Source organism: Dermacentor variabilis, chromosome 3, assembly GCF_050947875.1.
Source record: "Dermacentor variabilis isolate Ectoservices chromosome 3, ASM5094787v1, whole genome shotgun sequence".
Taxonomy (NCBI): domain Eukaryota; kingdom Metazoa; phylum Arthropoda; class Arachnida; order Ixodida; family Ixodidae; genus Dermacentor; species Dermacentor variabilis.
The window spans coordinates 128827922-128849434 of NC_134570.1; the positions used below are offsets into that span (position 1 = coordinate 128827922).

General features: G+C 45.7%; 1 protein-coding gene across 1 annotated transcript in view; it reads left to right on the top strand.

The window, feature by feature from the left end:
- The first annotated feature begins 749 nt into the window (after window positions 1-749).
- LOC142574739 (monocarboxylate transporter 5-like) overlaps window positions 750-21513 on the top strand; it is a 28508-nt gene continuing 7744 nt past the window's right edge. Inside the window, exons 1-3 of the mRNA XM_075683761.1 lie at window positions 750-945; window positions 6274-6417; window positions 16136-16433. Coding sequence (XP_075539876.1) covers window positions 765-945; window positions 6274-6417; window positions 16136-16433 — 623 coding nt within the window. The 5' untranslated portion in view covers window positions 750-764. The remainder of the gene's footprint in view (window positions 946-6273; window positions 6418-16135; window positions 16434-21513) is intronic.

Here is a 21513-nt window from a genome sequence, read left to right on the forward strand (position 1 = left end):
TTGATTCATTGATTTCGCCTCCCTCGACATACGTCAGCCACGGCCTCTATGGCAGTGGCTACGCTGAAGTAAGTATTTGTAATACACGTAGCTCAAACACTGAAAAGAATTCAGACGCGACAAGAACTGTTACGAATAGGTGGTGATAAAAAGGAAGTCGGGCCAGTCCCTTTAGAACGGGTTCGCCTATTTAAAAACAAGCGAAAAAGACCAGAAAGACTCCACACGCAACCTGCAATAAAAATAAAAAATTGCGAAATACATTAGTACACCTTTTTCCACACACATGGAGCCACCTCTCAAATCACGGGGGCGACAGGCGCGTAGCAACCCAATTATTTAGAGCGCTCTATGATGATCGACTAAGCGCGCCTCTACCTTCCACAGTGCTGTCAATTGTGAGATGGAGTGTAGGTGGCCTTGCTTTGCCCTGCGCTCTAAATCCCTGCGCTCAGTGCGCCCCTTCGTAATTTCCCTGTGCGCTATTCTCTTCTACACCTCCAGGAGCCTTCCTATTCCTGCGCTCCCTTCCTTCGCTGTTTCAAACATCGCATCGCCGATTTCTCCAGAAAGTCATGTACGCTTGGGCGTAAACATTGTTGCATCTCATTTATTTACTATACACCCATTTATATAGCTGTAATGCAAAGGCTTCTTTTAGGGATGCCCATGGCGGGGACTCATACGCCCCGTGACGGATCAAGAATAGACCTTCATTAAACAGTACTGTTGTTTTTGCATTGCAGGCGCTACTGCAGGGCCACATGTACGAAACCGACAAGGACTGGCACGTGACCATTGTTGCTGCCGCCGCATTTTTCTTCGGCTCTGCGTCCATCCGCTCTTCGGGAATTTTCTATCTCAGCATCATGGAAGAGTTTCGAGTGTGTCGGTCCACGGCGTCGTGGCCGGACACGCTCATTGATGCAACAAGTGAAATGGCCGGTAAAGGATTATTACACCTGCTTTCCTGGATACATGTTTCTAGCGTTATAAACAAATTAGTAACTCTAGCATAGGCGTAGGTAATAAATTTGAGGCTGCGCCGCCAGAGCTGCTCCTCTGCCAACCTAGAGCAAGGCGAGAATCGTTTAAAGAAAGTCCAGCTTTCTCTGAACGCCGAAAACTGGGTGTAAAAGAGATATTGAGATATACTTACGTAGGCGCTTCTAATTTTTGCAGGAGTGAAGCATTCTACAAGCGCTTCTAATGTTATATCATTATTTGTCACACCGGGACCAGAGACCCAGCAATCAGAGAAGAGATAGTGGCTGCTGTTCGATATTGAAGGCTGCTCAGCAAGGTGAGAGAGAGCATATGATAAATGAAAGGTAGGGAGGTTAACTAGGTCTGTGGCCGGTTGGCTACCCTACACTGCTGAAAGGGAAAAGGGGGCGGAAAGAATAAAAGAAGAGAAAGTCCAGTGCTGATATCGTTCGATCACTCAGTCCGGATCACAGGCGCTGACTCAATCCGGTAGCTTTCAAATATCGCAGCAGCGCTTTTGTGGCCTTTATGCCATATGCGAGGTCATGGTCCAAAGATCTTGTTCAAGGTGAGCGGTTTTCTACCTAACTGGTTGAGAGCTGTGCTGAAATCATGTATTTCATTTTCAAAAATGGGCATTAGCAAAGTAGATGTCCTATAGTTTCCTCGAGAGCGCAGGTATTACACTCGGCGCTATCGGCCATTCCAATCAAAAACGTGTATGCATTTGTGAATGCGACGACCAAGCGTAAGCGGCACAGCATTGTTTCCTCGTTACGCGGAAGCCCTGGCAACAGCCGCAGTTGCATAGATGGATCGAGGGAATGCAATCGATGTTGGGGGAATTCAGGTGCGTACCACTTCTCCAATGTCATACGGTGCGCTTACCTTGCTTATGCGTTGGGCTGCGTCAGTCCTCGATAAAAGTACAGAAACAAGCGTTGCTCCTTCATGTGCTTTCCTAGCAGCTTCGTCAGCGACGTCGTTGCCGGAGATACCGCAATGACCAGGCAGCCACTGAAACACAACGTCGTGTCCTTTCGTGACCATGTGATGGTGCATTTCTTATATCTCCGACACGAGTTGTTCACACGACCCGCGACAAAGAGATGACAGAAGAAATTGTATGCCCGCCTTCGAATCGCAGAATATTGCCCACCGATTAGCCGGTTGGTTTTTAATATAAACAAGGGCACGTCGGAGGGCAGCAAGCTCCGACTCGGTCGATGGTGCCAAGTGAGAAATCTTGTATCAGATGCTTAGTGATCGTGATGGTATAACCACTGCGCCGGTGGAGCTGGTCTGAGTGGAAGAGCCATCCGTATATATGTAGACTCGGTCAACGTATAAAGTGTGCAAACAATCCAGAGTTGCTTGCTTCAAGGCCAAGGTAGGCAGGTCGGTCTTCTCTCTTATCCCTGGAACCGTAAGACACACTTGAGGTCGTTTTAAACACCACACAGCTGAGGATGAACGTGCTGAGGGTGTAAAGCCCGATGGTAGGGAGGCACGATGGAGGTTGACCTCGTTGGACAAGGACGCCTGTGGTCATCGTTCTGGCAGGCAGGCAAGTGAGCTTGATTGCATTACGAACATGGGCCTTAAGCGTGTCGGTGCGAATGTGAGTTATGATCGAATGGTCTTGAGCCATTATAACGGTTCCTGCATTTGAGGTGCTCCGCGGAAGGACTAGGCAAACACGTAGTGCCTGTGCTTGCACGCTCGGAAGTTCTCGAAGATTTCACTTGTATGTTTTAGCAAGCACGGGAGCTCTATAGCGTAGGAATCCAATAAAAAGTGCTCTATATAGCTGTAGCATGGAGCCTACTGACGATCCCCATGTTTTGCCGGTGATGAACATGAAGACGTGAACCCTAGATGTGAGCCTCTTCTTCAAGTGGGCAACATGAGAGCCGATGAGAGCCGAGTTCTCACCTGAGAGCCGATCATGACAACAATTTGTTGATCCTGGTCCGACAGCTTATAGGAAGAGACGGAGTCTCCCTTGCTGTAGAACTCTTATTTCGCTCAGCAGGGGCATGTAGCCTGGGGATTGCCGGCCAAGCGTCAGCAGCCGTGCTGTTCAATGCACCTTTGTCCTTTGAGCTGACTGTATTTAGCTGGGCGGAAGAGTGGGTTGAAATGTACGCGACAGGCGTCCTGTAGAGCCTTTGGAGGCTCTTGATCAACGTCGGCGACGTGATCGTCATTGCCTAATAGATGTTGCTGCTTCTTGGAGAGACGAGCGGTCTCTAACCATTTTCTTCAGTAGTGCCAATTCCTTTCCAATCACAGGGCATTCCTTCGAGGATGCATCGTGAGGGCCGCTGCAGTTTGTGCACTTCAGCACATTGGCCTCGCACGTGTTAGTGGTGTGGGGCCCAGTGCAGCAAGAACAGACGGTAGTGTTGTTCCACACACTACTCACATGGCCAAGCTTCACGCACTCCCAGCACTGCAGATGTTTTGGTATAAACGGGCGAACTGCGTGTCGGAAGTGGCCCACTTTTACATAAGATGGCAGGGATTTCCCCTAAATATGATCTTAACACGCCGTGACGTGCCGAGACGAAACGCGTTTGTGATGATGGTGTTTTCTGTGACAGGCTTGATTAGGATCGACAGGTCGGAGTCGACAATTGCCTCGTCATTATAGTGAATTACGCCAGTGCTGACTCGTTTGCCCAGCGGAATATAACGGCGGACTTCCATTCCGTCAAGTTCCGTCACTTTGCGCAAAGAATCCAACGCAGCCACGTGTTCTACGTCGATCGCTAACACGTTCTTACGGGTGTTCACTCTGATGTCTTTGATTTCATTCGGTAGGAGCGTCTCTAGATGGGAAAACATGGCTTGCCTGTTGAGGCGTCTCAGGTTGCCAGTGGCGAGAACTGGCGCGAACAGGATGGTGAGCATCTCGGTATTGCGCGAGGATCGCACGGTGGACTCACCCGAATTCTATGATGCGTTGAGAAATCTTCGCTTTGCTTTACGACTCCGCACCAGCTCGAAAGTGTCGTCACCAGAATATTCACTGCTGACATAGTACTGCATGGTGTCATCGCTGTCAGTGTCGCTATCGGTGCCGTTGCGCTTCCTGGAGGCAGCCGCCGCGGGCACTGCCGAGTCCGGCGGACGCGCGTGAGACTCCATCTCCATCGCAGTGAAGGAGAAAACAGCAGTTTACTGGCAAAGTCTAAGAAATTTACAACAGGAGTGGAGCTGGAAGACTCGGCGTTCTGCCTGAAAGGCACTCTGGTCACTGTGGCTGATGCATTCTTTAGCCGAGTTAGGTTAAAGGGGTCAGGAACCACTTTTTATCGGAGTGGAGGAAGGCATTTCAAGTGGAAATAGGCTGTTTTAGAAATACTTGGCCGTAAAAAGTACTTAAATGCGTTCTACAGAAGCGGGGTTATTGGCTATCAAACACGGCCTCCGCGGTGCTTCCACGCCCTCTTCAAGCCTTTGCACTGCGAAGATTACAGCGAATCGCGGCACGCCCACATTGCTTCGCCTTCTAAATGTCACCGTGGCGAAGAGTTCAAATTTGCTTTTGGATGTTAACGACGACGCCACTTATGATTTTGGTGCCTACGACCCGTAAAACTTAAGCCAAACGAAGTTGTCCTCAGCAAGCCGAAGGGTGCTAAGTCAGTGGGCTCGTCAAGGCGCACCGCGGTGTTCGCGGTATCTACGCCACGTAGCATACCGCAGCTACCTGCAATCGCAATGCGTATGTGCAGCGTTTGCTTCGTGCACAACAAGGCTCGGGTGTGTAATCCTCCTCATATGCAGCCGTCTGACCATGCTACGTGGTTCGGACCAGATTTGTCCTTGACCAGCTTGAGAGACAGATAGTACAGATAGACAGATGGTAGAAATCGCGCATTTTTGAAGTGCTATCAGTTAGTCTGCCAAGCGTCTACCCGAAGCTTCCACCAGTGAGCGTGCTATGGCAAGTGTCAGTATGGTCTGAGCCTAAGTTTCGCTTAGATCGAGGCTAGTTGAGCGTTCAACCCTACTCGAAATTGGCGAGACCGAACGGCTACGACACCGATAAGCTTGCGGGCTAAAATTAATTGCCTACGAGGGATGCCGCGGCCCGGCGTGAGCAGACGATAGTCAGCTTCTTCCGGAAGTACCTGATTATTATTGAATCTTGAAAGCACATTTGCGTTTACTTCAACATGTTTATTGGGCTTTGTTAATAAACATACTCAGTAATAGCAGGAGGAAGCTCACTTATCCAAACGCTTTGTTTGATTTCGTCAGCAATTGGCCAATAGCATCCACCTATGGAACTCCATTATATGACGAAATAAAGCATGCGTAAGGCAGTGAGGCGCAGGCTTGTGCTCAAATTAGAGCCCTTGAGGGGAAAGTGAATTCGCGCTCCGTTAGGGAGCTCCAGACGCCGCGCACGACTGCAAAACTTGGTTGAATATTCACAGCAGCCTACGCCATCCGCGGACTATATTTTTTTACCAAGCCCAAGAGGTGGTTCAGGACCCCTTTAAGGTTTCGTTTTGTGGGACAGCAGTGAAAAGTAAGCACTATCGGTTGTTTCTTTTTTTCGATCGTCCGTCATTTCAGTCTTACTGACGTAGTTGGCGACGATCGCCTTCGTTAGCGTTGTGATCGTGTAGCCGTCAGGAGACCTCATGCTTACCTTTACACTCCACGGAGGGCCACAAAAGGAACATTGCCCGAAGTGCACGTACTCCAAGCCCCATCTAACCGGCTTACATAGCAGGGCACTGGAGCGCTATGAAGTGCATCTCATTTCTAAATAGTGAAACAACAAATCACGGCGTAATAAACTTTATTTATGCTGTTGGCTCATGGGTGTCTCCATGACACACATGCCCACTGATAAAATATTACATGACAGTCAAAGGGATCACTATATAGGTTGAAAACTATAAATTCCTGTGGCACATTAGGTGTTTCCTACAAACACCGACACAGTGAAATGACATCAGCCGAATAAGTGCTAAGAACAAAACTGCGTAACCACAGGATTTGAACTCGCCTTCCTGTGACCGTCCGCACTTGGGCAACGGTCACGTCTAGCTCTTGGTAACACGTGCAAAGGTAGGGGAGGGCGTATGTGCAGAGATTTCCTATGTCATACAAGTCAATACTGTAGTGGAAGAAGGTGTTTCGTGCATAGCGAATAATTTATTTCTTGAAATGATTTTCCTGGCAATATCCTATCACTGTCGTAGTAAATAGATTCACTGCCAGACCAATCGCTGAAGTCTGTTGATTTATTTTCTCCTCCAGGACTCCTAGTGGCCGTGTTTTTCGAGCGGGTCAACCCGCTTGGAGTGATGACGATCGGTAGCATCCTTGCCTGGGCTGGCGTCATGTGTTCGGCCTTGGCACCTAGCATCGTATGGATATCGCTCACACTCGGTGTCACTCACGGTAGGAGCGCACTAACGCGACTTTTTTGTGTCACATGACGCAAATTGCAAATTAAGGGATGACATTTTGCCACCTTCTGGCCATATAGGAACGAACTTATTAGTGAAATATTTCAATAATACCATTTACTAACACTGATCATTAAAAGGCGGTTTGCAAATGCATACACAGGGCTCCTATTTTGTTTCGGCAGAACGCTGAAGTAGTAGGAGACAGTTCACACACTCTACCCAAGTGTTCGGAGGACTCACATCATTTGTGCTTTTGCTGTCAAGGAAGATGTGTTACCCTTAGTGCTTGTTACTGCAAATTATTCGTGAAAACTTGAAACCAATGCCATACAGCCACGGTACGACATTGATTATACGAGAATGAGGGCGCTGCAGTAATTAACATAGGATGCACCAATGCAATTCGTTGGAGCCGACAATATCATCAACTAAAGTTCTTGGGAATTGTACGCAACTTCTGTTCTACAGAATCCCGTCAGCTTTGCGCCCTGAGTTTTTTTTTTGTTGTTGCCTAAGTTATGAAAGACACCGCCATTAGAATACTTGCAAGAATTTTCTTTGTTTTGATTCAACCTTTCATGTGTTTGTTTCTTCGTGTTCACAGTTTTGTCGGCTCTCCTTCACTCTCCCACATGCCCGCTCTCATGTCTCTTGCAATGAGAAACTTCTGCGTTATGGCGTGGTCCTCATAGCAAATGAAGTGATATCATAGCCGCGAAATTCCTTCCCACTGATTTATACAGAGGCGAGGAAGCCTGACCATGGGCAATGCATAATAAATGTCACCCTACACAATGCGCCTACGTCACTGCTAACGAGATGCTTCGAGCTCTCTACCGAACTTCTGTTTCATAGGCTTTACAGGGAAACTGAACAAATGCCCAGGGAAAAAAAGCACGCTGATATATTTAAAGCATTCAGTGGATTCTAAACAAGAGATAGTTCACAGAATAATGGAGACCTGAGTGCATTAGCCGTGGTTGAAAAAAGGAATGTCGCTGTAGCCAACCTTTCAACTGAGTGCTAGAACTTTTTGCGTTCTTTTGAATTCAAGCTACGCGGAATGCAATGGGCACATCAATCTTCATTAGATGGGGGCTCGCATTGTGTCGTGTCTGGGACCCATACTTACGGATATTTTTTTGGTCAACTATGACAGTCATACAAGTTTGTATATATGAGGTGAGGACCCCCAAAATCATTATACATGTAGGCGATTACCTAGTCCTGTTTGATTCTACTCAATCGGCAAATGATTTAGTTCACGTTTGTTTGTCGATCTATTGACAGTGTAGGGGTAACACATGAACTACTCGTCAATAATTGCATCTAGTTTTTAGACTTAAGAATTATTTTGTTCGAGAGTCATATTTGTTGCGAATATCATCGTCATGACAATGAGATGCGGCATTCGCATCATTAATCTCATTTTAAGCCAGTGAGAAGAGCAATTGCTAACCTGTGTCTTGACACAACGCGCACCGGAAATCATGCCCCCATAAAATGCCTAGAAGCAATTTGACATAAAAAAGAGCGTCTGTCCGACGCCTGTTAGTTAACACTGACCATGTACTTGTACAGTAGCAGAATGTGCATTAAAGAACTTAAAGAAACAGAATGGCACGCACATTAGCAGTAGTGACAATATGAAAAAGGAGACTGTGCCGTATTTGCAAACTGTATCACACGCACTAAAGAAGCTTTGACGAATGGTTAAAGTAGGCGTAGTATTTTCTGTTTCGCAGAAATTACCCAGCTTATGCAATGCCAGAGGTCCGTTTGCCAGAAAACACGCATGTTGTAAAAGGAATCATCGGCCCCCTCTTGTGTCATGTGTAAAGAATGTTGTTTATCGCCTTCCGTTACGTGCGGGATGGCTTACCTTGGGCAGTCTGGGATATATCTGAATGTAGGTTAGAGAACATAACCAAAAATTGAACCGACACCGGGATGATCAATGTGTCTGTGCAAAGTGGTGATTGTGGGTGTAAACCCTTGTTTAAGAAGTGCTTTGTTTTGTATATGATTGTGGATAAAGCTACGCGAGACTTTTGTCAAGCTGCTTTGACAGCGAGGGCCGCTCAACATCAGTTCTCCATGAGTTGCTCTAAATGCAAGTCAATTTGCGTTCCTAGAAGCAGCTGGTTTTCATGTGCAGTTACTGGGCCTTTTTGGCATGCGGGTCTCTAAGTACGCTGGTCTTCTGGAAATAAACATTCAGTTGAAAGTTAGCGCTCGTCCTCTTGTGCCGCTCTTGTGCGTGTCTTCCAGCGTTATGACCCCCTTTGCTTCACTTATCCCTTGCGTAAGTTGTTAGCGGTGCTTTTTCAGCACTTCACGCCGAAAAAAAAAATTCGGCTTACATCCACAATCGCGAAAGCCAATTTCTATATTTCGGTAAATAACGCTGCGCACATATTAATCGTATTCCTTTAGTCTTCCATTAAGGCTGGGACCAGTTTTGCATATATATATATATATATATATATATATATATATATATATATATATATATATATATCCGTTTAATCAATGTCAATATCATGTGTGATTAGACATATAGGCTAATCTGCTCGCTGTCCTATTGAAAGGCTAAAAGAATATGTTTACCTTGTGCACCGAGCTATTTAAGGAGAGATAGGAATGCGCTGTCGTGATTGTGGATGCAAGCCGATTTCTTATCGATGTAGACTGCTGAAACAGCACTGATTACATCTTACACAGCAGATTATTGAAGCATATCCCAGCAAGGACTCGCAGCACGCGTTTTAGCGCGCAATCTTTGTGTCGATCTTTACAGTAAGTAAGAGTTCTTCGTTAGTTTAACCGTGCGTGGCAGAATGGCGCGTGTGCTGTGACTTATCATGTTGTAGACTTCTCTCGTTATGACATTTTGCGACGTGTTTAGATGACATTGCTTGATGCTTTCTAGCGGCTGTGTATTACGTGCAATCTGCTAATAAAACCAGTTGGAAGTCAGCGCTCTGTTCCTTTTTCTGGCCGGATCAGTTTATTTCTTCCTTCCCTTGTTGCGCAGTACCCATTTTAGAATCGCAGAAGCAAGCAGAAGAATTAGAAACAGGTGAATCTACTTAGAATCAAACACTGTCTCTTGCTCTAAACAGAATAAATGCATTTCCTACACAGAATGCATTACGCATGCTTAGCGTGCAACGAAATTTCTTAGGGGCCCCTAAACAAACAGTAGATCTATTTCACTGGCTTTCCGTGTTTCAACGCACTTGTAATAGTACACGAACTGGACTGCTTTCCACAATTTTCGTCTATTTCATATATCGTAACGAATGCCAAATGTAACGCTTGCAAATGTATGGGCTTTGGCAGTGCCATTACGGGCATGCTTGACAGCGCTCGTCGAGAGTAAGGGACTCACTCAGGTTCATAAAGAATACGTTACCAGGTGGAGCGCAGTGGCCCACGCTAATCCTACATGTGCTATGGCCCAGACCATACATTTCTCTGTTGGAATTCACCTAGGCGGATTCTGTTATCTCTTTCCAATTTGCATACATGCCTGGTGACGGTGTTTTGATGCAATTCGTGCATTCTTATGGCGAGTTTCCCTGAGCGGCTTCGCGAGATAATATCGCATGGATAATATTGCATATCATTGTACTATAAGGACAATGGCGACTTTAGGGCTGCGCATATCGGTGCCGTCTTAAAGGCCGCCGTATTGCACGTTATGTTATGAGGTATCGGATGAAGAGACAGCCATTTTTGTCTTCTCAGCCGTACTATGAAGGCGTCGCTTTTGGTTGGACTTGTGAACACTATATTCTGCTGTTAGAAGTGTCGCAAACTTCACTAATTAGCTCCTATTTCTTCTTACGAAACATTGTTGTTTTGTCTGAATAATAGACGTCCACGCGGAGAATATGGAAATAAGGGCAAAGGAAGTGAGCCTAGACGAAAAAGAACGATATAGTAATGAAGAGAACCACAGCTTGGCCGTATTGTTATGCGCTAGACGCGCTATATCGTATTGCCTTCCTAAGTGCAGGTCCAATTTCGCTTTGGTGTAGTGCTTAATATGTGCCAACCGAGAAATGGTTCTACGGACGTAATTTCTGCTCACGCCCCATTTCTATTACTTACACTTTTGTAACAAACTTGAAAAAATTGTAATATTTAACAAAAAAGTTTAACACTACGGTTTGATGACTAAGGCAGGATCATCTTGCAATATTGACCTAAGCATATAGAACTTGCTCTATCGCGCGGTATGTTGGCATGCTGATACTTTATCTGGAATATTCGTGTTAATTCACGGTAATAGAACCGCACTTCGTGAGTGCATTTCACCTCTGCTGTGATGTAAAGTCATGTGATAAATTGGTGTCAATTTTAACCAAAGATAATTGATGGCAATAAAATTATTAGGCAACTTGCATGCCATTCTTCGTTAATCTAATTGTAATTTCGCGATGTGCATCTCACGCAATCTTTTTCTTGGTAATTTTTTTATGGGATTTAATTAAGGCAAGATGCCAAGTTAGGCACCAGAGAACCGAGCAGGTTGAGCGTAGTCACGAAAATAATTTCCGAACTTTACTGCCCAGTATCAACATATACGCGTTGTGATACCATCGTCGCAGTACTATGGCGGTTGTATCATCGTAGTCATTCCAGCTTCGTCGTTCAATTGGCTTAATATCGTCGTCCTCAAGCCATCGTCACGATTCAGTTATGGGGATAGAGTAGCCATATTAGAATTGTCATCACACCATTCTCGCCATACAGTCGTCACTGTGTATCGCACCATCGTCGTTGTGTCAAACGTCATCCCGTTGTCGTCAACCCGTCGTCCACCGCCCTCATCACTTTATCCACGTGATTCCTTTTTTGCCATACAATTCGTCTTCTTGTCGCTATTCAAAGGTAATTATTCCACCGTTGACATGACACCGTCGCCCTTGCGTCTTCGTCATAAAGTGGTCGTCATACATTCGTTGTCACACCGTCGCCACACTGTCGTGATGGTTCCTTTGTCACACCAGCTTCATCAGTCGATTCTCATCACAACACCGTCTTCATGCAATCGTTGTCCGCATACTGTCGTCGTCTTCAAATCGACGGCATACGCTCATCGTCATGTCATTGTGACCGTGCGGTCACCGTCACCCTACCGTCGTGACATCGTCTTCATTTCGAAAACTTCATGGAGTTGTCGTAATCCCACCGCCGTCATTTTTCGTTCCATCAACGTATTTCTATCGTCGTTACAACCGTCATCATACGGTCCTGATCTTGCCGTCATGGTCGCGGCCGACCCTGGCAATGGTGTGCCATAGCGAAGTCGACTAATACCTGAAATATTGTATGTCGCATATAACCGAGGCAATAGAGAATTTCAGAATTGGGGACCCCAAAATATTGTGGGCCGCAAGTGCGAATGTGCAGAACCCAAGCCAGTCCTGGCTTCTTGCATTCGCATTGACCCAAGACTCAAAAATTGAAAACTAGCTTGGGTCTCCAAGCCGTCTTGGGTAGCGCTAACGGGTGACGAGAAAGCTAAGAGAGACATACGAGCCACAGCCGTCCAAGTCTCATATCACTCAGTCAAGTTGATTGTAGCGCAAACTTCAGAGACAAGCTACTCAGGGCAGCGCAAGATGATGCTATCTGAGCTCTGGTCGGCGTCATTTGCTAGCCCTTAGGTTAAAAAGGGCAGAAAAAAGTCCTACAAATGATAACCTAGTCAATATTTTTATCAGAAACTACTCCAAGCATTTTTTTTTCTTTCTTAAAAATGCACTCCTTCAGGATTCACTTGTAAAAAAGTATTTTATTGTTCTTGTTTTTTCGCTTTCAAGTGCCTTTTACTTTCACGACTACGTCGTGCCGAGCGCGAAAGTGTAGTAGTTTGCAGGGCCAGTTGGCGCATGGTGAACGTATAATGGTTTCCAGCAACTACGGATGCGAGCACAAGTAAGTACAAACGGACAGGACAACGCTGGACGTACAACCGAAGTTTATTGTGAAAACATACCACAAATCTCCGCCGTGCATGCATATAGACCCAAGAACAATAACAAGGTTTGTAGTCAATTAGCAACAAAAGTTATACACGTACACAAAAGCGAAGTCACGCCCCTTTCCGACAAAGGCAATAACACGTGTATGAACATGATAAATTGAGAAATTGAAGTTCTTTATCATTGATATGGACCGAAGGTTCACTCACATATGTATGCACGCCCAACTTTTTCATGTGGAACGCTTCGCTAATTTCTCTTTCCAGTTTACTGCACTCTCTTCCCACTATCGATTCACTATCAAAAACTGGTCGGCATTCCTGTTTTTTTTTTGCAATGCAATGGCAAGTTCCCTCCTCTACCTGTAGGTAGCAAATTGCGATGCTCACGCATGCGGTCATTAATGCAACGACGTGTCTGGCCGATATAGGACAGTCCCCATGAGAGAGGTATGGGATACACAACCGAAAATGCACAGAGTTGTCCTGTCCGTTTCTGCTTCTGCTCGCGTCCGTACTTGCTGGAAACCATTATACGTTCCAACGCTGCTAATTGTCCGAATTCTGCAAGTCTGATGCACCTCCGAAACCAAGAGCAACCAACGCGCCGCGTCTTGGGGGCCCAAAGTCTTAGGGCCCTAATTCTAAAACTCTAATAATAATAATATTTGGGGTTTTACGTGCCAAAACCACTTTCTGATTATGAGGCACGCCGTAGTGGAGGACTCCGGAAATTTTGACCACCTGGGGTTCTTTAACGTGCACCTAAATCTAAGCACACGGGTGTTTTCGCATTTCGCCCCCATCGAAATGCGGCCGCCGTGGCCGGGATTCGATCCCGCGACCTCGTGCTCAGCAGCCTATATTCTAAAACTCTCTGGGGATTATCTTAGAATGACCGCTTAGAATTACAAATAAGTGTCTTCTGCAATACAGTGGGCAGCTCGAATGCTTGAATGCTAATCGCATTTGGGCTTTGCCGGAATTTTTCGTTTTGTTTCAATTGTGGCAGATATATTACGCAGCATATTGTTGTCACTACCTCCCAAAGTATAATCAGAGTCAGCTGCAAACATAAACTGGTTAAGTTGTATTCGTAACGTGTAAGCGCACCCGGCTCGCCAGTGAAATCGGCAATGCGTTGTTTGAAGCCACAAAGGAAGCGAGCGCCGAAGGAGGAAGGCACCTGGAAGTGGAGCAGAGAACAGGGTACCCGGGTAAATACGAAGCAGCGCGCCGAGCGTGGTTTGAGCGTGGGGCAAAGCAGCGCCCCCTATATGAAAATCGAGGTGTTGTTGAGCGAAGCGGGGGAAAGAGACCGGAAGCGAAGCGTCGCGGATGAGGTGGGTAGTCGTAGGCGCGCAAAGTTAACCTTCTCTGGCAGTTTTTACGGGTTGCACGTGCGCCTGGAGGCACCGAGTTCGTCTCGCGAGCCAGTGGGCAAGCACCATGCGAGAAGGTCGGGCGACCCCAGTGACTGACCCCGAGTCGACCAACCCCAAAGTCGTCGCCAAGCGCCGAGTGCGACCAAGTTGCTAGAAATTAATTATAGGCTGCGCATTTACTTACAGTACGTTGCCATCTTTCCTGATGGCACTTCAGACTTCATAGAAATTCGCAAAACGGACATGAAACATACGTACAAACGTCGCAGCATTGAGCAGAAGACGAAGCACCAATTGCAGTAGCAAATAAGAGCTATGCAAAGGAAGATCAGTAGTTTTATGGTTCCTGTCAACTTGAAAACATTTGCATAATGACAAAATTGACAAACATGGTGTCAACGCGCATAGGCAAACCCCTCCCCTGGAACCTAGCACGCGACGGAAGGAGGCACACTTCCTTTCCGCTTTCCTCCCTTGCGCGCACGAGATAGAGCCGCCATCGTCGCCTCACCGTTGCAGGCTTTCACTCGGGAGCAGAGCATACGGCGCGTGGGGACGATGTTATTACCCTTGCCTTTAATACGGAAAATCGTGGCGACGACGACGGCAGAAATGCGCCTGGAGTGTCCATATAATTGCTATCGCAGTTATGGAGAAGTGACACCCATATGCTTGAATTTCACTTCATGAGCCTGTGTTCATGAAGTGAAACGCCACTGTATTTTTTATTGTCTTTTGAAGACAACAGACTCATTTTTCTTCGGAAGGAGCGCGCGCATGCTGTTTGCTGGTGATTATTTCTTGTGTTGAATTAACCTGAAATCCCTTTAAATGCAAACTTAAATGCTGGTAAATGTTTCTCCGCGCTAAATACTGTATTTACTCAGCCGCAGCGGCGGCATTTTGACGAAGCCTAAACACAAGAACACAAGTGTACTGTGCATTCGGTGGTCATTAAATAACCCCACGTGGTCAAGGTGAATCCGGAGTCCCCCACTACGGTACGCCTCATTATTATATCGTGGTTTTGGTACGCCGTCGTGGAAACCTCCGCGGACCCCGGATATATATGGGAAATATAGGTAATCCTTATACTTATCATTGCTATATTTGTGCCATCGTAAAGATTTACATGCTTTCGCTCAGAGATAGCTTCGAGGTTTGTGAATTTCATGGCATAGGTTTAATTTCTAATGCCCATGAGCGTATCAGCCAACTTAACACGAATATACACGGGGTCTTGGCACTGTTGTTGCTGACCAGGAAAAACATTCAGTAAACACTAACGTCCATATAGTTTCCTGAATTACTGGGATGGTTCCTGCTCACTGAAAAGCTAGTAGTGCGGCCGTAAATATATTACAAATGTTACGCAAACAAAATGGCAAACGTACACATGAGTTCCCGCGGCTCGTAGCAGGCCCATAGCGTCATTTGTTTCAACATGTCCAGTCTACTAAAGCAGTGCAGGCTTTCTATCGAGCTTATTTAATGTTGACTCAGAAGTGCCGTTGTAAAAAGAAAGAAAGGAAACGTTGCCTAAAGATCACCTACAAGTGTTGTCAAAGGGTGGACGCAGAGCTCTCTGATGACATGATAAAACAACTAGCGCACCACAGCCCCTGTATTCCTCGAAGCCGTAAAGATTGAGCTAGAACCTTAGCATCCTTATGGCTGCCTACGTTTACGGCTACATAAGCTTCCTCATAGCTTTTTTTGGTCTATAAACTAGTTTTCCGACAATTCGTAAAGGCTGTGAAAAAAGTTTAGCATTTTTAAAGTTTTTGTAGCGTAGGTAGACATTCAGCGCTACCTTTATGCGTGACTGCGCGAGCGGAACATTATAGCAGTTAAAACAGCGAACGCCTAAATGACCCCTGTAGAAAGGCGAAATCCGCTAGCAGATGTCTGTAAAAAGAAATGTCGATTTCCTCGCTTAATCTTAGCTGATAGAAGATCTCGAAGCGGCAAGAATTTGGAACGGCGTTCTGTTTTTACCGAAAATTGTCCTGTGTCCATTCTTGCTCTGAGCGTCTCCTAGTATATGAGACTGAGTAGTGAGCACAATAAATACTGCAGTATTCAAAACATGAACAACACTTTTGGTCAAACACTCAGCCAAAACTGTTACGTATTGCCAAGTGTCGTTTTCTTCTCGGACTCCATGGTGATCGAGGCATAAAAAGAAAGGTAAGATGAAAAATATGCAATGCGAAGATGTGCCTGCGGTGAATGACATCGGTGTCTTAGTCAAGGCATTTATTGTTTGCATGAAGTTAAGGAAACTTGAATACACATATGCTGTGCTATATTTTTTTTTTCAGGTATCGGCATTGGGCTGGTATTCAGCTCGCTGCAGGTGTTCCTTAGCCAGAACTTCAGCAAGTACCGTGGCACAGCTCATGGCATCATGTACGCTGGTGCAGCAGCCTCGGCCATGGTGTTCCCCTACTTGCTCGAGTACACCACGCATGTATTCGGATTCCGCCTGTCCCTCGTCATCTTTGGTCTTATCCTGGTCAACCTCACTATCATCACCCTGCTTCTGGACAGAAACTCCTGGGTGGACAACGCCACCATAGGGCAAGAAGCAATACCTGGGTTTATAATTTGTAACGATGATTTCCTTTTTTAAATTTTTCTTGCCCTCACTCAATCAATCTTACAAAGTCGCATCCCCGGTATGTCGCCGGTAACGTCCGATTGAGACGTCTCATGAGAAGGGTATGGAATCATACAAAAATAATATTAACGAAATGGGGCTCCGGTGGCCGTATCTTACAAAGATCAATTTAGTTTTGAGTTCTTCATTCCTTATCAGTCGAGCGGAGTGGATGATAACAGCGGTAAACGGCAGTGCGGGGGCATTTAGAAAGAAGCTACAAGGACTTTCCTAACGAAATCAAATGAAACAATCATCTACAACATACCGCGTCCGATACTGTGGCAACCCTCTTGTGCTCGATCTAATGTTGTACTTAGTGAATAAGGGCCAATAAAAGCGCTCCCATGTATCTCCGAAATAGAGTTGATAATCGAGTCAAATCGGCGACGCGCATCAACCTATACAGCACAGTTTTTTTCTTTTAACAGAATTGCTGTTTCCTGGTTCGTCAGTGTAATGATTCTCTGTAATGCCTAGTTTTTAAGCATGACATTATTTTAGCTCCCGTTGTTGGCGACCTTGAGGTGCCCTTGAGTCATAAGCCATAGCCGTTATCCGAGCTCTCAAACGAGAACCAAACGAAATCATGCGGTCAACCAGTCAAGACTCCATTACATACGCTAGTTACTTCCCAAAATAACTAAAACATGACCGCCCAAGCAATCCGTACAGATGGTTAACCAGCGAGGCTGAAACGTGTCGCCCCGGTGTTTATCACTGGGTTAATCGCGACGGTTCGTTAAACGACGACTTGATAGGCTGCCGGATCCTCGGTACGCAGTTGCTGCTTGCGTTCGGCTGCACGAGCCTGTTCTTCAGCCCGGGATGCAACATCTGCTCTGCATAGACGAGCTCATTTCCCGTTTCTGTTCGTGGCGTTGCTGATGGAAAGCAGCCTGCTCCTCAGGAGTACTTATGACGTGTGGCCTGCCCATTTCAGAGCCGGAGAGAAACGGCGGCGCGCGCGCTGGGCTGCGACTAAGAGCAACGGCGCCTCTAGTGGCGAAGCCAGTCGCGCGCCTCTCCTTCTATTTATTTTTGGTGCATGCGCATGACGTTGCACCGGGTGAGTTACCGGCGCACAGGCGATGGAAGGACGAATCATCTAGCCATATACAGCACCGCTGTAAAATATTGCTTCCGAGTTCTTCCTAATGTTTGTACAGAATATCACTCGAGCTGTAACCTGCAGTACGCTGAAGTTTACTGTTTTCAATAGCGACGTTCAGAAGGCAGATACAGGTCACTGTACACTTGATTTTCTTCTTTTGGTGATGTGTGCTCTTTCCAACGCCAGTGGTTCGCGAGTACCGTGATGCGTCTGGCGCGCCGGCAGCGTCCGGTGTGCCCCGCGAACGGCCGTTTGACTCAGCCGATACTTGAAATGAGGTTCTGTCTGCGACAGGAAACTATTGCGTCCATACGGACCAGTGCACAGTATGGCGTGGTACGGTGTGATGTGGTGGGGTGTGCCGTTTCGAACGTGCACTACACTGATTTTAAGATTATGGCTAGTACCGTCTCCAACCAGTCTGCTTTACCGGCAGCCATTTTATGCATACATTTACTCTCGACTACGGAAGAGCCAGCAATTGTTTCCTCCGTGTTGTCGCTGAACTTTGTCTCAAAATTAACAGCTCTCTAGGTGAGTGTCCCGCCCCCACACCTTGGAAAAGAAGAAAGAACGTTAAACCGCCGAAAAACTAAAATGACACTGGACTTGTGCGATCTTGCAGAATAATCACAACCCAATATCCAGCGAAGCTGTTTTGTTCAAGCAGGTGCAATGAGAATATCATTTGCGTGTGACTATGCAACATCGTTTAGAACTTTGCGCGTTCTGGTTCGTCTGATACTGCGCTCTAGACTTTGCGCCGTTTGTCAAACTCAATCATTTATGCTTTGTGGTGCTTGAATACGTAGCTAACTGCGCTGGTATTATTTAACTCAAACAATATGAATTTCGCAGGCACAGAACTCATACTATGACCGCAATTTTAGCCGAAAACAGCGTATAAAAACAGCTTAATAACTGCGTAAAACGACCATTTAATACTTACAAGCTCATGCTACAGGATTTTTTTTGCACTGGTTTTATTTATTCCCCTTGTATTTCATTTCGCACACAAACCTACCATAGCCTTCCCCTTACCCTCCTCGCCCCCCATATTCACTAAATTTTATCTCAGTGGTATTTGTAGTTTTGTTAGGAAAACAGGGTAAGTTTTGCGTGGTTGGAACTTGATCATAACGCTCCAAAACGCCGGAATATGTAATTTATTACAAAGTCCACATATAAACTACACAGATGGAGCTTTGCCTACACATTGCCTGTTATCCGGCCCTTACTTCTACCTCACATAAACAAGGCCCATCGTTTAGTTAACCAAAGACACCGGGTGGACCTCGTACATCCGAGTGAAATACAAAGAAAGAAAACAAAACATACTACATGTACACATATTTGCCTTAGTGGTGCTCCATTACTGCCAACCTTGGTTATGGGGGCACCTCTGGTTATGGCAAGACCGTATATAAAATCAAGACGGCAAGTTAGGCCAGTTGTTTAAGATTCATTCTAAGCTTTGTAACACTGCAGCTCAAGACACGGACAAAAGAAAAGTAAAAACGACAACCTTCCTTTTATTCCTTTTACCTTCCTTTTATTCGTGTCTTGAGTGGCACTGTTACGAACCGCATACTAAGTTTTCCGACACTAAAAATTTATTCATATATGCTCTGCGGTGCATGTTACGTAATTTAATTCACACCATCGTTAAGCGCAATGGGTCAATTTTGTCTACACATAACTCATAGCGGGACCCCTTTTTTAGGCAATACAATGTCATTCAAGAAACAATTTAAATTTTCTAAAAATTGCTTCTGGCAGATAGCGCAATTCTAGTCCATGAACTGGCCTACTCGAAGAGGCGTACATTACTTGCAGAAAAAAATTGAAACTGATAACCACCTAACTACCGCAAATTCACTAATTAAGTATTGTTAATTATCTTGTGGTGCTTATTGCAACCTACAAATTCCAGCGGCTGAGACTGCAAGGCATATCAATTTGAAAAGAGTTATGTGGATGACACAGTTTACGCGATATGCACCTTCCAGCGTGCAATTAAAATGCACTGTCGTACCACTTACTTCCTTAACAAAACGTCATTTTCTGCATTGAAGCTCAAAAGTACCTTGAACTCGAATGAATTTCTCCGCAAAGTTTGGTATTTATTATCGCGAAACTAGTGTCATCCGTAGAATTTGTTTCAAGTGGATCCGCCTTGCAAACTCTCCAGATAGAATTTGTAAATTCCAATATGGTGCCAAATGCCAATTAGTTAAAAGATTAATGCCTTTTCTATAGTTAATCTAATATTCATTTCAATTTTTTGTACAAGTAATGTCGGCCTCTTGGAGCAGACCAGCTCATGGACTAGAGTTGTGCTATCGGCTACAGGCAATTTAAAATACTTTATGCAAGTGTTCGCTCAAACAACCGGTATATACTTTGTGCAACGTAGAGATCGCATGGGACACTAAAAAGCATAGCGTAAAATGGCCACATAGCGCTCTCAGAATCTACAGAAAGAAATGTTTTACGAGGAGGCTGCATTTGATACGCGTGCCTACAAGTTCCCACTCAAGTTTTCCGCAGCGTTCTTCCAGCAAGTAAAACTCTTGCTTGTGCTAGTTGTTTCATGCTTGAATCTATAAAGAGCAGGCGCAAATATCAGGACAGAAGAAGAACACAAACGATAGGACCAGCGCCCAGGTTGGATAAATTCAATCTTCCCTCAATGTTTAGTTATGGCAGGGCACCAGCCTCAATTTAGCGACGCTAATAAGACACTTATAATGCTCCAAGTCACTTGCATACGAAATTATTCTCAAAGGGCTTGTTATCGGCCCATTTAGAGACGTTACTGCAACACTTACAAAACTTCACCACTCTTTTTCAGGACCACAAATGCCAGGAATTTCATATTTGCAGGAAATAAAAGCCACTTTATTGGTTGCTTTTACGGAATGTTTCAGGACTAGGAGGGGTAGACTTTAATGAAGAGAAAGGAAGAGAGGTCGGCCTGGCGAGCGTGTCTCTAGCCTGCTACTCTTCACTGGGGAAATGGGAAGTGGGAAATACAGGGAAACGTAGGTTATGGTGCAATGAGCTACTATATACACGCTGTCCAATATGCTGATGCGTACAGTAGACGTAATACACGCAAGAGTAATCTTGTCCACACAAAAAGTAATCTTCTCACAATAAATTATCACACAAACACATTTTGGACTGACTGCACGTATCACATGTTCTAGAGGCGATCGTCCAGACCAGTCTAAGAAAGTTCAAGAGTGATTTTATTGCACGTTGGGCAAAGTCAACTCTTCTCCACGCTCCAAAAAGCTTTTCTTCCGAAAAGGGGAGGGAGTCCAAGCAGTCAACAATAGACTTAAGTATTCTTCGTTAGGCCACATAATGAGGGCACACGCAAAGTACATGAGCTATTAGAGAGGTTTAGCTTGTCTGGTATTCCGGTAAAACGCAGGCGGACGGGGGCGTTGGGGCTTTGGGGCGGAGGCATAAACATGAGCAGTCTGCATGGTGCAGGCACCTGGTGGCGCAGAGCTCAAACAGACAGAAACAGCCAATATTGCATTAACCGAGCGTATTCTTCTTCACTGCTGGTGTAAATTTTCGGCACTGGCGTAATCATGTTGCTGCCAAAAATTTACACCAGTAGCGAGGAAAAATACGCTCGGTTAATGCAATATTAGCAGTTTTTGTCTGTTTGAGCACTGCGCTGGCTGCACTGGCTGCACCATGCAGACTGCTCCCGTTTACGCCTCCGCTCCAACGCCCCGCCCCATCCGCCTGTGCTTTACCGGAATACCGGACAAGCTGAACCTCTATATTGTTTTGGGAGGGCGACAGACGCTAGATTCAGGGTCCCGTGCTTGTCCAATCTTATGAAGGTATCGGTTGGTGCATGCCACACCCAGCCGTAATCGCTGAATGAGTGGTTCCTGGCC